The sequence below is a fragment of the Chelmon rostratus genome, chromosome 14, assembly GCF_017976325.1.
Source record: "Chelmon rostratus isolate fCheRos1 chromosome 14, fCheRos1.pri, whole genome shotgun sequence".
Classification (NCBI taxonomy): domain Eukaryota; kingdom Metazoa; phylum Chordata; class Actinopteri; order Chaetodontiformes; family Chaetodontidae; genus Chelmon; species Chelmon rostratus.
Genome location: NC_055671.1, coordinates 18,667,973 through 18,684,152, shown reverse-complemented (window position 1 = coordinate 18,684,152; position 16,180 = coordinate 18,667,973). Strand labels below are relative to the sequence as shown.

At 39.6% G+C, this 16,180-nt stretch overlaps 1 protein-coding gene across 1 annotated transcript in view; it reads left to right on the top strand.

Moving 5' to 3' along the window:
- The window catches only part of fstl4 (follistatin-like 4), a 188,541-nt gene that overhangs the window by 102,260 nt on the left and 70,101 nt on the right, over window positions 1-16,180 (top strand). Inside the window, exon 4 of the mRNA XM_041952258.1 lies at window positions 15,537-15,727. Within this exon, the coding sequence (XP_041808192.1) occupies window positions 15,537-15,727 (191 nt within the window). The remainder of the gene's footprint in view (window positions 1-15,536; window positions 15,728-16,180) is intronic.

Sequence of the window (16,180 nt, the reverse complement as noted above, 5' to 3'; positions counted from 1 at the left end):
CATGTAAAATATGGTTCAGGAGGCAGAGCACTGCCAATTAGGTTTTAACTGGTGTCAGCAAGATATTTCATGATCTTAGGAAATAAGATTTTCTCACTTTGTTGAACTTTTTTTCTCACTTCCTTCGCCTCATCTAATATCATCTTTTGCCTCATCTTTTACCCTAATCTTAAAATATTAAGTCTGTCCAACTGTGAACTTTACTGCTTTGTATCTTCTGTTTCTATCTATTATAGTAAAATACCTGACACTCATCTGCCAAGGCATTTTAAATCAATGAAAGGAAATGAATGAAAAATTAGTTTTCCATGATCAGACACCATTAATGTGATTAGACAATAATTACACACAGAGTAGAAAAACGTGTCATTTAGTTCATCAATGCATTCAGTTGAGTGCATGAATACATGAATAACATGTATTTTTAGCAAGAATATCACAAATACTGAGCTAAGTAGACTTTTAATTTTTATTGACACCTGCAACTACAAACTGTCTGATTAAAATTCTAATTTGATTAGAGCTGCGGAGAACATGAGAGTGTCGGCAGTGAGTGTTGGATAAACAGAATCTATAAATGTCTGTCTGTGTGGGAAAGGGTGGAAATTAGATCAAATTTGGAGCAGTGCTTTAATGCAATTTTGGCTACTTAATTAAATCCATATCAAGACGGATGCCGCTGAGAAAGCAAAGCTGACACAGACCTTAAATTTGCATTGATTAAAAGGGAAACAAAATGTAAACAGAAAACCCAACCATGATATATCATAGGTATGAGACAGTTAAGGTGTTGATTGCTCGTACTAGCTGCCACTCACTTATGCCATGTCACATGGATGTGATGCACAAGAGCACAAGGGATTCAATAAACTAATAAATTTAACTTGAAGTTTCATAGCATTACTTTCCAAAGTTCAGAGTCTTAAAATGGCACATGGTGTTTCTCTCATTGAGGCTTTTGAACAGATAATTATTGATATGTACTCCTGTCTTCCACCCCTAGAGACGATGCCTGTTAATCCACTGTTTGGACTAGTAATTGCTTATTTTCTTTCTTCATTTTTCATTAATTGCTCCCTGACGATTAATTATTCTAGATGATGAAAAAACTGCAGAGACGCTGTGAACACTGTTTCTGTAAATGCACATCATGCCTCTGTATGTGGGTACCAAAGCAGCTCCAAAAACATAGACAGCTCCCTGCTGTTGCAGTGTGAACTACTGTAAGAGCCAGCAAGCCACTAACCATTTTTAATGAGACTTCTTTTCATAGTTTCTCTCTGCCTGTAGTTATACTGTAAGTTCAGAGAGAGTTGAAGTTATGGTATAATTACTCTGCCGGGATAATATCCCAAAAGAAACACTGAAATAATTGTATCCCTCAAATCCTTCGCACAGTGGTAGTGGAGGCACTCAGATCCTTTACTTAAGAATGAATACCATGATGTAAAAATATTTCATTACAAGAAAAGGCCATACATTCAAAAAGTTTCAATAAAGGTTTAATAAAGCAAATGTGAACTTGAAAGTAAGTAGCAAAATGCATCTAAGTATCAAAGTAGAGGAACTCATTGGGACGAAGTGTGTAGTGGTAGTATTTTAATGCTTCAGATCAGTTGAAATAGGAGAGGAGGGGAGGAAGGATTTAGGAAGTGATAGAAGGACAGAAGGAAGTACAAAGTGAATAAAGAATTAAAGCAAAAAGGAACACAAAAGACTGCAATTGGTTATTATTTTCATTGCAGATCAATCCATCAGTAATTGTTGGTGACGTCTTCAAATTGCTAGTTTTGTCAGACCCACAGTCTAAAACCCAGACTGAGGGTAGGTTCATGTTTAGTGAGCAGACACAAAATCACAGTAGTTTCAGTCATCTAACGCTTCTAACTCTGCAGAACAGTCAATAAATGCATTTCCCAAAATGTTGTACTAAACAGATTCAACACACCAAGACATGTCAGCTGTCTTGACAGTGTCCTCATCAGTTTTTTGCGGATCATAGAAAGAATATGTTTTTATTGTCCTGTGCATCTCCACACTCATGTGTTCACGTCTTCGTTCAAGTCTTGCATATTGGCAATAAAAGCAGGCTGTACAAGTCATTTACAAATATGAAATCACAAGAGTGTCGATTTGACTGGATTTGTCTCTCTAACATTGCTTTTGCTCTGACATTATTCAAGAGAGGTTGAGCTTACCCACCATAACTCATGCAGAGGGGCTTTGGTAATTAAAGAAAATACAGTGATGAACTGTGTCTCCCTAGTGCTCTCAAATTAGTCACTGCTACAAGCAGGAGTACTCCAGGGTGCACTGTGTTACACCATGCTGTACCGTACATGTTACCGACTGGCCTAAATCTGTTCTACTGCTTCCCCATATTTTAATATTCTCTGCTGGCTAATTCTCCCATATTTCTCCAGTAGTCTTGTTTGCTGCAGTATTTGTTAAAGGTGTACCTGAACACACAAGTCTAATTTACATACACTACCAGTCAAAAGTTTGGACACACCTTCTCACTCAATGGTCTTTCTTTATTTTTATTACTTTCTAAATTGCAGATTCATACTGAAGACACCAAAACTATGAAAAAAAGAGCAGAATATGTCCTATATTTTACATTCTTTGAAGTGGCCACTTTTTGCTTTGGTGACAGCTTTCCACACTCTTGGCGTTCTCTCAGTCAGCTTCATGAGGCAGTCACCTGAAATGGTTTTCCAACAATCTTGAAGGAGCTCTCAGAGGTGCTGAGCTCTTGTTGGCTGTTTTGCCTTCACTCTGCAGTCCAACTCATCCCAAACCTTCTCAATTGGGTTTAGGTCAGGTGATTGTGGAGGCCAAGTCATCCGACGCAGCACTCCATCGCTCTCCTTCTTGGTCAAATAGCCCTTACATCGCCTGGAGTCGCTGTCCTGTTGAAAAACAAATGGCAACTTTCTGCGACAAAGGATGCTATTTCTGCTTAAAATATCCATCCCTGCCTCCTATAGCATAGCATAGCATGGCATACCATGAAATACATCAACACGTCGGAGGCCGTCTTGGATTTGTATTTGTTGAGCGGCACTTTTTAGCATGAGGGAAGGGATATGGAGGCTTGGCCCAGGATCCTAAAGGGCCAGAAAGCCAATGTGTATTGAAATAGCTGTAGATCCCAGGCTTTGAAACGTGTCATTCCAGTTGACAAGCTGCCGACTGAAGGACTGGCTCCCACTGTTATGAAATTGTTATGTAGGGAAGCACTTCATCTGATGGGGATGCTATATGAATTCATGAAGAGCACAGTTAGAAAAGAGTTGAATCAAAAAGAACCAGACTAAAAGTCACATGTTCTTTTTTAGAGCTACTTCTCTGAAGGGACACGCTTGAAGCGGGACACATGTTTTTTAAGTGCCCAGCCCCACTGATCAATTTACCTGTTCTATGTTTGTACTGTGGTTATTTCTATAAATAGCCTGGAGGCAGAAAGGTTTGAATAACTAATGGTCCATCCAGGTCACCTCGTTATCTATGGTAAACTACAACAAAACATGTTCCTTGTCTTTTTTTTTCCTGTCAGTTTGTCGTCTGCGCCCAACGGGGGCAGATGTGTGTGACCCAGATTGCTTCACATAATGAACTGAGGAGGCGGCATGCAAACAGGAAAGCCATATCAACAGAAGCCAGGCAGGAATTCAGAAACACATGTGTTATTTGTTTGTGTTTTGTTAATTTCCCCCTTCATTAGTTCTGTTTTCTGGTTAATGGTCTGCTCTGCTACTATTTCTACCTGCTGGCAGTGAAAAGGACTGCAGTTGTAAACCTCTAATGAGTCAATATCAGTCCACTGCTGCCAGTGTACCTTGGGGGAAACAATTTGGTATGCAGTGCAGTCAAATGCTCTCTGACTTCTCAGAGATTGATTTATGGCTTGATTTATGCTTTTTCTTTCTCCCCCAAAAAATAAGACATTGAAAACAATGTGGTCAGAACAAGAGGTTGAGCAGAGAGGAATTTGATTTCTGATTTAAAAAAAACCTAAAATTACTCTTCTCAACAATTGTGGGTCATATTACAACACCAATATTACGAATGCTTTAGCATTCCAGTGGCTGTTACAGTGACAACATAATCAGAATCATCTGACTTTGGCATAGAAAAACACAGGACTCTGGGTTCACATACTGCATCCCATACTGTATGTTAGCTTTCAGCTTCTAAGAGGGTTAAGTTTAGGGAAAGATCATGGCTTTGGTTAAGCATTCAAAAAGCTGGTACGCTTTTGTCCTACCTCGAGATTCCACTGGGCACATTGTTTTACATATCAAACAATAAAATGCACATGAACATTTCATAAGTACCGTCATTTTGCAGCAGTGACACAGAAAAGCTGAGCAGTGTGTAACCTGCAGCATTTGCTTCTCAATGGAAGGTGCAATCAGATGTCCCCAATGACCTAGTGATGAATTTAAAGAATGAAAAGAGGGGGCAAAATATCTTAACCTTAATGTACCAATAAGCAAACGACTACTGTAATTATTGAGAAGGAAATAAATGACCACATTATCAACTGATTGCATTGTCTCTCATTAGCTCAGGGGAAAACATACTCATTATAATTGAGGGCTGTCATCAGAGTTGAAATTAGCTCCCTATGTTTGCTTCATCTCATGGTAATGAAAACACCATTGCTATTGCATGATTGTAGAGACTCAAATATTGCCAACCTATTCATCTTGCCTCTTGGAAAAACATCAGAGACTGAATTACTTTATCTTTTATGCAGTTGTTTTATGCATGATTGCTAAACCATTGACAATTTGGTGAAAATTTAAGAAAAGTCCACCACTTCCTGTAGCAGCAAATTTACTGCTTGAAATATCTGATTATTCAATTCCCATTTTACACATTGCTGCGGTGTACTTTCACATACCTTTTGTTTATCTGTTTCTGTCAAATGTTTTACTCCCATTGGATGGAGACATTCTTAAAATGATATTTCTGCAGTTCTTTGCTTCCTATTTTTCTTTCCTTTTTTTGTTTTTCTTCTTCTGATTACATGATGCATGCATTATTTGATGTTATTATTACTATTCTTATGATAGTGATGATCATTATTTTCTGTTCCAACACCATGATCTGAATCACTGTAAATAATTCTTATTATTATATACTTTTGTTTTCCCACCAAGAAATCTGTTGATTTACTGCCTGCATGGGATGGCCTGGTGTGTCTGCCTCCAGCCCTGGCATCTGTAGAAAATTTGGTGTTAAAATTAAAGAAGGGCGAAAAAGGGAGGAATATAAATAGAGAAAAGAAAAAGTGAACCCTTAATAAAAGCTCTCTCTCACTTGGTCTGGGGTTGCTTGGGATGGGGGATGGGATTTGTCCTCCCACTGGGCAGCCCCCTCCCAAGGGTGTCGGTGGTTGCACCACTTCAAACTTTTTTTGTGTGTGTGTATTTTGTTCTGGCAGCTACTCTGGCAGCTGGCAACTGTAACCCTAACCCCTTAACGACAAACCACATTGTCTACACACTTGCACTCACCACATACTTTACTGGTAACCACATTGGATCGTCTGCCCTCCTTTGTACAGCATCTTTCCCAGTATTAACCTTTGCACTACACAGGTTTAATGTTGTTTGCTGTAGTCTTCTGTCGTAACAATGCAGTCTAGTCACCCACTCCCTTTTGTTTTGTCATGTTGCACTAATAACAAATGTAAAAAATATATTAAAAATCTAATAATAATAATAATAACACAGCTATGATAAAACAGATTGATTAGATATATTTGGTTTTGGATTTAAGTATGTACTTCAAGTGTATTATTGTAAAGTTATTCAGAACTCATGTTTCAAGAAACAGCATCAGACAACAAAATCCTTATCTGCAGTGATGATTTAAGCAGCAAAAAGTGCGTTTCAGTTTTCTTCTTTAATAAAGACACCTGTAACAAATTCTGTTAAACTAGAAGTATGCAGAATGCAGAGCAGCCTCATCAATTTATACTCCGCGCTCCACCTCAAAAAATAATTTTATTTTCATGACTTGTTATTTATTCAACCATTTATATAATTTTTGTTTTGTGATTAGCATAAAAACCAGCATTTTGTGACACAATGCCGTGTTGTAAAATGATAAATAAATGAACCTTGTACCTTTTGTTGTAGCTTCTACATTCATCCGACAAAAAAGACTCCCACGCAAAATACTTCAGCCATTGCCACTGAAAAAAAACTGTGACCTATAGAGAAAATAAAATAAAGAATAAAAGATGAATAATCTTCTAAAGGCATACGTTCAGACGGAATTTAGATGAAAGATAAAACTCAGATAAAAGGAATGAGCCTTTTCCTCTTTGACAAAGAAGAGAGAATAAAAGCCGTGTTCTCAGCGTACTTCTCTGTCTTCCTCTTGTTCCTTTTTAGATGTTTTTCAAGTGTCAGTATTCTGTAGCATTGATCTGCACATACAGTATATATGTGGAAAAAAATTACACCTGCCATCTGCTCGGTGAAACTGCAAAGGAAACCATTCTCTGTCATTATTTTACTCATGGTGATTGTAATTTGAAAGGCGTCTCCTTATACTTCCTGCAACTTTTTGATCATCAGATATCCTCAAATTTCTGTGGAGGTGGAAAGTTTCCTGCGGTTTCATCTGCCTGCACAGCTTACTGTGTTTTACACTAAGCGTAATCTCTTATTGGTTATCTGTACAATAAAAATGGATTTCATTAATTGTTATAGAAATGTTTTGTTGACTACATTTTGAAATGATGTCAAGTGATATCCATGTCCAAGCCATGGTTAGCCGCATTGAAGATTTCACATACTTGCTGTCATCTGCTTGTGGCTGAGCCATGCAGCGGTGACTTGTGTTAAATTGGCATTAAGAATGATGTAAAGATCGGAGCTGACTATAAAGAACAAATCCATGCCCAGAGTCCTTCATCCATGCTGATACACAAAATATATAGGTAATCCACAGCTGGGTTACCAACTGGGAAGAGGCAGACAACTGTGCAAACACATTGAACATGGGTGGGGGGTGTGGGTTCAGTAGGCCAATCAAGTTTGTGCCTAACCTTAACTTTTCCTAACCTTAAGCAAGCATGAGTTTGAAAGTTTGTTCTTATAACATTACACGCTGTATTTTTTGTATATATCACTGTTCTGGGGGACACTGACAAATGATGATGCCCTGCTAATAGCAGTATTAGAAAAAAAGGTAACTTCTGTCATTTTGGAAGGCGGAAAACAAGTGACATATTTGGACAACTGATCTCCAAATCTGACAAGCACAATAAATAAGAAAATGGAAAAAGCCTGAAGCTCAACTAGCAAGGTGCTAATAAGCCCAACTTAAAGAGTAATTTAACACCCTCTGATGGGTGTGGTTAAAGGCGTAATAGAGCACAGTTCTAAGGGTGTGGAGATGAAACTGACTCGAAACTTTGATGGAGGACGTAGACAGAAAGGCAATATTTACTGTACATAAAACCTCCAACTATGAGTTATTCAAAATCCCTCATTCTTTTGTGCCTCTGAAACTTTCCTTACAAGGTCACTGCGGTATTTGGGAAGGCTAATGTTGGATGTTAGTCCAGGGTTTTGTGTCGTCAGAGGGGTTCAGTTAGGCCACATAACAGCCCGAGGCGGCCGTCTCCTCTAGTCCCCACATCCAGGCAATTTAAAAGCTGTATACTCATGGGATCATCAGGCAGCAGCTTGCAGGCCTCAGCAAGGGCTGTGAAAGGTCTTGAGATTACTGTAACTTACACTGCAGGTGTAGGGGAAAGAGGGGGGTGGATGCTAAAAATGTAATCAGTGCCTGAGCTTGTTGCCAGTCTCAATCTATTAGCGGGAGCGGCTTGGTAATTATTTTCTTTTACTAAATCCGCTTCACCAAGGCTGAGTGTGCAAGTGCAACTGTATTTATATTTGTGTGTAGCATTGAGGATCTGTAAAGTACTTTGTGTTTTGAAAGGTGCTACATAAATTATGTTCATTATTATTATCAGATTATTCTTTGTATTGCTGTTGCTGACCCTGTATTGAACAAACTCTGCTCTTTTTTTATTTGCTGTATGGGTTCCACAGGCCATCATGTGGTTTCATGATTATGAAAGCCACTCCAGTCTCCGTTAGTCAGAACTCTGCTGCTGTTGCACCTAAAACGAGGAGGCGATTTGACTGGGCTGCGATTTTTAAGAAACCACATTTTGTGTTAAGGAGCATGAAAAATGTAGAGCGGAATATAATGCATTGCATTGACTGAGATTGTAGTATCAGGAGGCAGTGAATCACTTGCAAAATGTCTAGGGAGAATCAAGCTAGTGGGGGCTGTTGAATGTCGCTGAATATGTTCTCCAGTACTGCTAAAAAGCTGGTGGAAATCAGTGGGGTTTTCTTGGTGGTTGTTGTCTTTTTCTTAATTAAGGAAGTTCTAAGGATAGAGGGTGTTCTATGCTGTGCAGATTATAAAACCCCATGAGGCAAGTTGGTGATATTGAGCTATATAGTATAAATGAAATAGATTAGAAATTAGAAATTAGTGATGCCTGCAAAAATCTGTCCAGCGCATCAGACTCCTAGGAGTCCATGAGACATAATTTTGTTCATAAATGAATATAAAGTTTTCTGCTGTTTTATAGAATACATACTATGCTGTAGATATACACTTTGACTTCAGACTGTCAGCCAACTCTTTTGACAGGTGCTTGCTCTTTTAAAAAAAAAAGAAAAAGAAAAACACATACTCATACACACACAACATTGTTGGAAACACCCCACAAGGTGTGCATTCTCCAGTCTTAATAGAAGCAATAACAGACTAAAATAATTATTGAAGATAAAGTTTATTGCAGATGTTTCGGTCGTAATGATTCAGCTGTTGGCTGCTTGCTGCTTTGAAACCGGCTCTCTCAGCTATTTCCGTCTCTGCTTCTGTCGCCTCACTTTAGAGACCACTGTCTCTGTGAACAATGTGCAACACCTAATATGAAGCCCTATTTATGAGCTCAAGATGTTTAATACGATGAGGTGCGGTCTGCATGCACGAATACTTCTATTGATGATCGCTGAAATTATTCAAAACAGAACAGCTACAAGTCACTTAACACATAACTGGAGCCATTACTGCCTCCATGCAGTTCACTGTGTGCTAATCAATTGATTAATTAGAACTGATTAAGGCCATTAAAACGGTCTTACAACCTTATTTTCATGCATCATTTTAAAGAGCTGTACCTGCTGAGTAAATCAACAGTGTGATGAAGAACCACTTACATCATGATCATTAACGCTCAAAGGGTAAAAAAAGAAAGGTGTAGAACATTAGCAGCAGCAATGACACTAGTAATTTTTATAACACTGAGTATTTACTTGGTTCAAAGGGAACATTATCCAAAGAAGGCGATGGGACAGTCGCTGGGGGCCCATGCAGCAACTAAACTCGGCGTGTCCCTGTAAGCTATACTCTTCCACAGAGTGATGGGAGTCCCTGTGAGAGTAAGTAAGAAAGAGAGTCAAATCCAGAGAGTGAGGAGAGGAAGAGATATAACGCTGATGTGCATAGTGCTGATGTGCAGTTTGAGAAGCCAGTTCAAGATGATAGGCTTGCAGACAGACAGGCAGCCGGGGAGTGAATGCTACTGTACTATTTCTCCTTCACTGCTTTGCCAATAACTTTGGTGTTGCAATGGGTTTCTCATTTAGTCAGTGCCAAGCTGCACAGACTCTGATAAGACTTCCCGAGCACACACTGATCCACTCTGCTGAATGTATGGTGAGGCAAACTGGCAGACAGCTTCCCTGTACTCGGGAAATCTAGAGGCGTCATTTTAAGGCAGTGGGAGTTATGTATTAGCTGAGAAATGTTAGTCGCTTTAAACTATGAATCATCACTTTTTACTGCTTTTGATGTGGGATTATTGCTCACACTATCAATAAGTTCCCAGGAACAGTCTCATGTGCGATATTAATTTAGAAAGCAAAGATGTTTAATCCATCACTCTAACCATGATATCTCATTCATAGTCAGCCGTGACAGCTCACAGCTCATCAGCTGACTCCAGTCACACTCAGACAGTCAGTGAGGTGTTTATAACTTGACAGCTCATTCTCTTAGTCTGCTGATCATTCATGCTGCTGTTGACCCACGTTGCTGCACGTTCCCTCCGTCTCCTCGACCTCCTCCTGCTGTTATTTGTAGATGGATGCTGTGCAAGCTGTTTCTGAATAATGGCTGGTATTGTGCTTTGGTTTTCATATTTATGGAAATGTATGTCTATGGGTTTGTTTTTTTTTACCTTTCCACAGCATGTCTTGCATGCTACTTGGATTCATCTGGGGAGTACTTCAAGAGCAGAATCCTCTCTGTCAAATAATAATAATAACAATAGTTTGTTGTAATAAAAGCCTCTACATTCTTTGACACATCTCTAACTAAATTTGGATTGATATAAACTTACAGTCCTTAAGGTTTGTATTATTTCAAATTTCATCCTTTGCTATGTATGGTCGTCATTTTTTCTGCAATAGCTATTGAATGTATTTATATTCAGTACTTAGCTCTATATAGTGGGTGTCATTGTTCCTGGCAAAGTCCGCCTTTCACTCACTACATGTACGTGTGCTTCAGCAGTACAGTTTGTAAATACATCTCATGTATAGAAGCCTTTGTGTTTAGTTCTCCAACAGGCAGAGATTGTTAAATTACTGCCAGTGCAAACTGAACATTTCCTGCTGCTGCTTTACAATAAACACATTCAACCAGCGAACCACAAGGTGGCTTTGATTGTGAAGCAGCAACAGAAAATGCAATCTCAGTGGTTGGTGCTGACTGCCAATGATCAAAAAAAAACATTTATCTACAAAACAAAGCTCAAGTAATTTTGTTTACCTGAACCTACTTTTGATTTGTCATCTAGTCAAGAAATGCCAGTTTCCAGAATCAAACAGAAATCAAACTCAGATTCTCTGTTTTGCCGAACCAGGGTTGTAAAATTCAAAAACACATAATTTACAGTGATGTAAAAACAAAACAGCAATTCCTCACACTTCAATTGGAAATCTTTTGGGCATTTTTGCATGATAAATCACTTGAACAGTCACTCAGTCATTCAAATGTTCTGTTAGTCAACACAAGAATTGACCAAATTCATGCATTTCCTGTAAATATTGGAAGATATTAGGATTTTATGAATTATTTAGCTATGTTATGTTCTATACAAGAATTTTCAAGTGCAGAGCGATTTGTCTTTCTCATTCGTCATGCAAACTGTAAAAATGCTGTTAAACATACTTAAAATATAGTATGATGAATATTAAAGTGGAGAAAGTTAAAGGTTTAAGTGTTTTAGGTCACAGCAGTCAGAAGAAATGCTGGATAGACTATGAAGCTCACAGTAAGCCGATTTAAACAGCTGCCAACAGCGATTATGCAATATGGGGCTCTCCTGTGACTTGTGTCACCCTTCCAAGATTGGCTCGGCTCTCTTAGACCTTGCTGCCCTCAGGAGCAAAGAGTGTCCATCATATTCATAATTATCTGGAAGGGAGGTCCATCACCATCGCATATTAGCAGCACACAGACAGTATGGCAGTAAATAATCCCATCATTTCAGCCAGGGGAGGTCAGGCAGACATAAATTTAACACAGAGCACTATTACATCCTGGAGGGCATTGTAGGGAGGTTTCATCTTCTGAAGGATTGATGTCTTGGATTTCCCGTCTTTTAGCCGGAGCCAAGAACTCATCCAATAAGTGGAGGAGAAACTTTGAGCTGTTTTGATTGGTACACATCTGAATCGTGGTGAATGTATGACTGAATTTCTGAACAAATTATTCTTGCAAGCGACACCTGACGGCAGACAAGCAGCAAATCATTTTTCAAGCCATATTAGCACTGAGGTCGTGCTCTGCTATTAAGGAATGCCTTTTGTCAGGTAGGCCTGGATGATTTTTACAGAGGAAAAACGTTTCACTCCAGTTTTTGCATTTTCATGACTTAAAATAAACAACATAAAATTTGACTCAAAAGGCTTTAAATTAATTTGGGTTTTTACAGGTTTGAGCGAATAGATAACCAGAGTTTTCAAGAGAAGCAGATTGCCTAAAACTGTAATTCACACAGATTTAGATGCATTGGACAGCTATGAAAATGCTTCATGTAATGGGAACCAGAATTGGAAAACAAAACGAAACAGAGAAAGGTTTAGCTGTTTTTTTTTTTATATATTCCTAACATCTGGAAAGCCCTTCATGCTTCTTGCCTGAAAAATCTCATTATCAATCTATGGAATAGCATGCTGTGTTAATTCAGGCTTTCACACAGATGTCGGCCATGTTAGCTGTTGTTCACTAGTGTCACGGCATTACATCTCACCATTTACAAAGTTCCTGATTTTGTGTAGTAGAATTTCTACAGTGGGGCGGGAAAAAAGTCACATTGACTTTGAGAGATTTCACTCCACTTTTTTGTCCCCTCATACAATCCATTTCTTTTAGCATGATGGAGATTTTCATCTTAGGTTCTTCTTCTTCTTCTCTCTGTTTGTTTCCCCTGACTGACATTTATAAAGTTTGAGCTTGGAGGATGCTCAGAGCGGTGGAGAGGAGCTCCGTCTCCGGGACATTGGGCGTCCATGGTGCGAGCAGCTTCGGATCACTCACTTAAGCAGCTAACATTTCAAACGGGCAATAAAGGGAGTCCTAGTCCCTCCAGAACAATAAAACAGTGTTAGAGTCAGGGGTGGATGCACTGTAATGCAGACAGATATTTCTCTGCCACTGCTGCGGCTGCTGCGCTCAGCAGAATGAGAGAGACTGAATCAAAGGACATTCATTCCAGCAAAGAAAGAGCGCGTGATTCACCGTAACAGTCAGGTGTAACATTCACTTTCTCACCACGGCCAGAGGATAGAAGGTAAACCTGGAGAGACAAGGAGGTCACAAGGGCATTAAAGTAATTTATGCCCTTCATCAGCCTTTGCCTCCTCTTACACAAGAGGAGTGCCTTTAAAATATCGAGTTCCTTTATATGTAAAACTGTGGAATTTCCTTTTAGATATCTTGTCGTAAGATATTTCCCTCTGTATGGACTCTTGTGGGGGCAGATTATCTCTGAGCAAAGAGAGGATTGTTCTATCCATATATGGCGAGATGTAAATCAGCGTGGGGGTGTTAATTTGTTTCTGTCCTTCCAGAGCAGGGACAGGGATGACAGCTAGGTGATGATCCCTCATGTCGGATCCATCTCACGCCTCATTCCCCTCGCAGGAATAACATTGAACAGGGATTTAGCCAAGACCTTGACTTGCTTGTAGAGAGGAGTGCACATTGTCTTTGTGCTGTGCAGGCGTGTAAGTCTTCATGTTGCAATAAGCGCAGGGGTTGCCAGTGTGTGTGTCATGTGTTTCTTTGCCTTTGTCTTTGCATGTGTATTCATGCGTGACTGTGAGTACCTGTCAAACATCACGCAATCCTTCCAGAAATGAACAGGCAATAACTGAAATTCATCAAAGAAGGGACAGCCCAAACATTGTTGTTCTAAAAGCCTTGAAATTGTCTCTTGACCCTTTATGAAGCAATGGACAGCTGTACTAGAGCGTCAAATGCACATTAATGTCTCAAAACTATGCCCAACAAAGTGATTATTAACCACCGTTTGAGTGACGTTTCCCTAAACGCTACAGTTCTAGAAAACGATCTTGCCTGTATTAAAAATTAAATTATATATTTGTGACTCATGTCTTCAGTATTAACCACCAGGGCTGAGTTTGACAGACAGCAGGGAAGTCAGAAAATATTGAAAGACCAAGTTAGTTGATGGGTTTGGTAGTTTCATTGTATTAAAGAAAGTTAAGATAAATGTAGAGCAATGCTAACCTCATTCTTTAAGATATTTCCAGCATTGTTACAAAGGAGACGAGACAGAGATCTAACCAGGTCCAAGTGCCTAATAGACAAAGTAGGTCATATGTCATATGTCACTTTAGTAAGGTTAGGCATCATTTGCATCTAGTGAGATGCTTTAAAATTGCTCTGGTGGCTTGTGGTGGCTTTAACACATTACCACACTTTATGTTGGTTTGTCACCCATCAGAAGGCCTCAAGCTGTTTGGACAAACCACCAATCCTCTTTGTCTCTTGACAGTCTCATTTTTCTTTTTCTTTTTTTTTAGACTCCCCATTTTGCATAAGAAGCCAGTTTTCATGCATATAGAGCAGTATGTTTTATGAAAACAAGTCATGTCTTTTCTTCACTAAAGCCTTGCTTTTTGGCCCAGTGTCAGGTGAAACACTTGAGTGGAGAGCCTGCAGTCTTAGAGGTTGTTGAGGACTTACTCATGGGTCACCCTGGGCTTTTCTTTGAGATAAGATGGCATTTTGCACCCCAGGAAACCCTTTGTTAGTTCGTGTGTGTATACATATGCATAAGCATGAAAATATGTGCCTCTTTAATATGCACTTTAACATGAAGTACCCCAGCAGGTGTCATTGTCTTGCTGCTGTAGCCGTGCTGAACCCTTGTTGACTTGACTGTCGATATGCTGTTTAGATTTGCACTCCCCACTGCTATAAACCAAAAGGAACCAAAAGCAGATACTGGGACTGAACTTCCAGAGTCTTAAAGTCTGCATCATGTTCCTTCATTTTGAATTAGTTAGCTTTGATAGCTGTTCGGTTGTTAGAGGAGATTAGGTAAAGAGATCCATTCCCGTGCACTAGCAGAGAGGGGCTCCTGCTCTGTAGTGATCAGGCAGGGATGTCACCTAATGATTTATTCATATGAGAGAGATTTTTTCTTAGTTTGTTCTCTCATCACCGTGCTTGTGACTTGCATGGAGGCCCAGCTTCCTCCCGTCAGCATCTCTTTTGCTGTCATCAGGCTCAGGTGATACTACAGCAAAGAAGGGACACCACAGACACGAAAAGAAAAACCTTGTCTTCTCCATGTCCATGTCTGGTGCTTATTTGCCTGCTCTCCATTTGTATTAAGTCCCTCATAGCATGGGACAGATGTGTTTTGCATAATTATTGATTTCAAGTGTGAAGAAAAATCCTGAGTGCTGCCCATGATTAATTTGTGGCCTCCCATTTCCTCTGAACATCCTCATCAGGCAGAGCCTTGCACAGAATCAGTAGCTGGAGACCCAGTCTGGTTTGATGCATGAGCTCTAATCCCATAGCAAAGGAGGACACGAAGCTTGAGAGGGTCTAAATGAGGATGTTTACCTTTTGTTTTCATGTGGATTCAAGGATTACTTGTAATTAATTGGACCCCCTGCACTGAAAATGCTGTCAGACAAATTATGCAAACAAAAACCTAGCATTTTTTTAAATGAGTAAACACTCAAGGACATACACATGCATACACGAATACACACAGTATCTATCCCTCTAGCCCTCCTTTCCTCTTCTCCCTCTATAAAACACACAAACACATTAAATCCAGTTTACAGCTACAATCCCAAGGCTTTGGCTTGTGTAATTGAGGTTAATCAATTGTCTCTTCTTCTATATCTGTGTGTTTGCTCTTGTAGGCAATGCCTGCACCATGTCCGAGTACAACAGGCTGAAGAGCATGCTGCTGGATATGCAGCCTAAAGTTCTGAAGAGTGGAGAGCAGAGCCAGCAGAGGGATATGGAGGAGAAGAGAGCACTGGTGGACACCATGTTCAAATACCTGGATGTGGACCAGGATGGCCGGCTGGTCAGTGATGAGCTGGAGAAGGTGGGTTTCAAGTAGAAATGGCCTGAATAACAAGATGGCTGTATGGATGGACAGATGATTGACTGAGAAAGAAGTCATTTGAAGAGAGGGATATGCCTGGTTCTGCAGTTATTTGTGGAATGGGATGGTGCGATTTCTTCATCTGTGTAGTTGTATTGAGTTTGTAATGTTTGCTCTAAATTTTATGCGATTAGCTGCTTTGCAAATATGTTTAATGAAAAAAAAAATGCTGACGAGTTGAATGCTCGTTTCTCCTGCTGTACCTCCCAGTGAAGGGTTTGCAAGGGGTGCAGGATGTGTTTGATCCATCCGTTTTTGGAACAGTTTTCCTGATCATTTATTACCTTAGCTTCATTATGTGAGAGTGTGAAGAGGCCCTGTGTGGCATCAACAACAGCACAGATTTCAAACCTTATACAAGACTTTTGCAGTTTGGGAGTAAGAATGTTACTT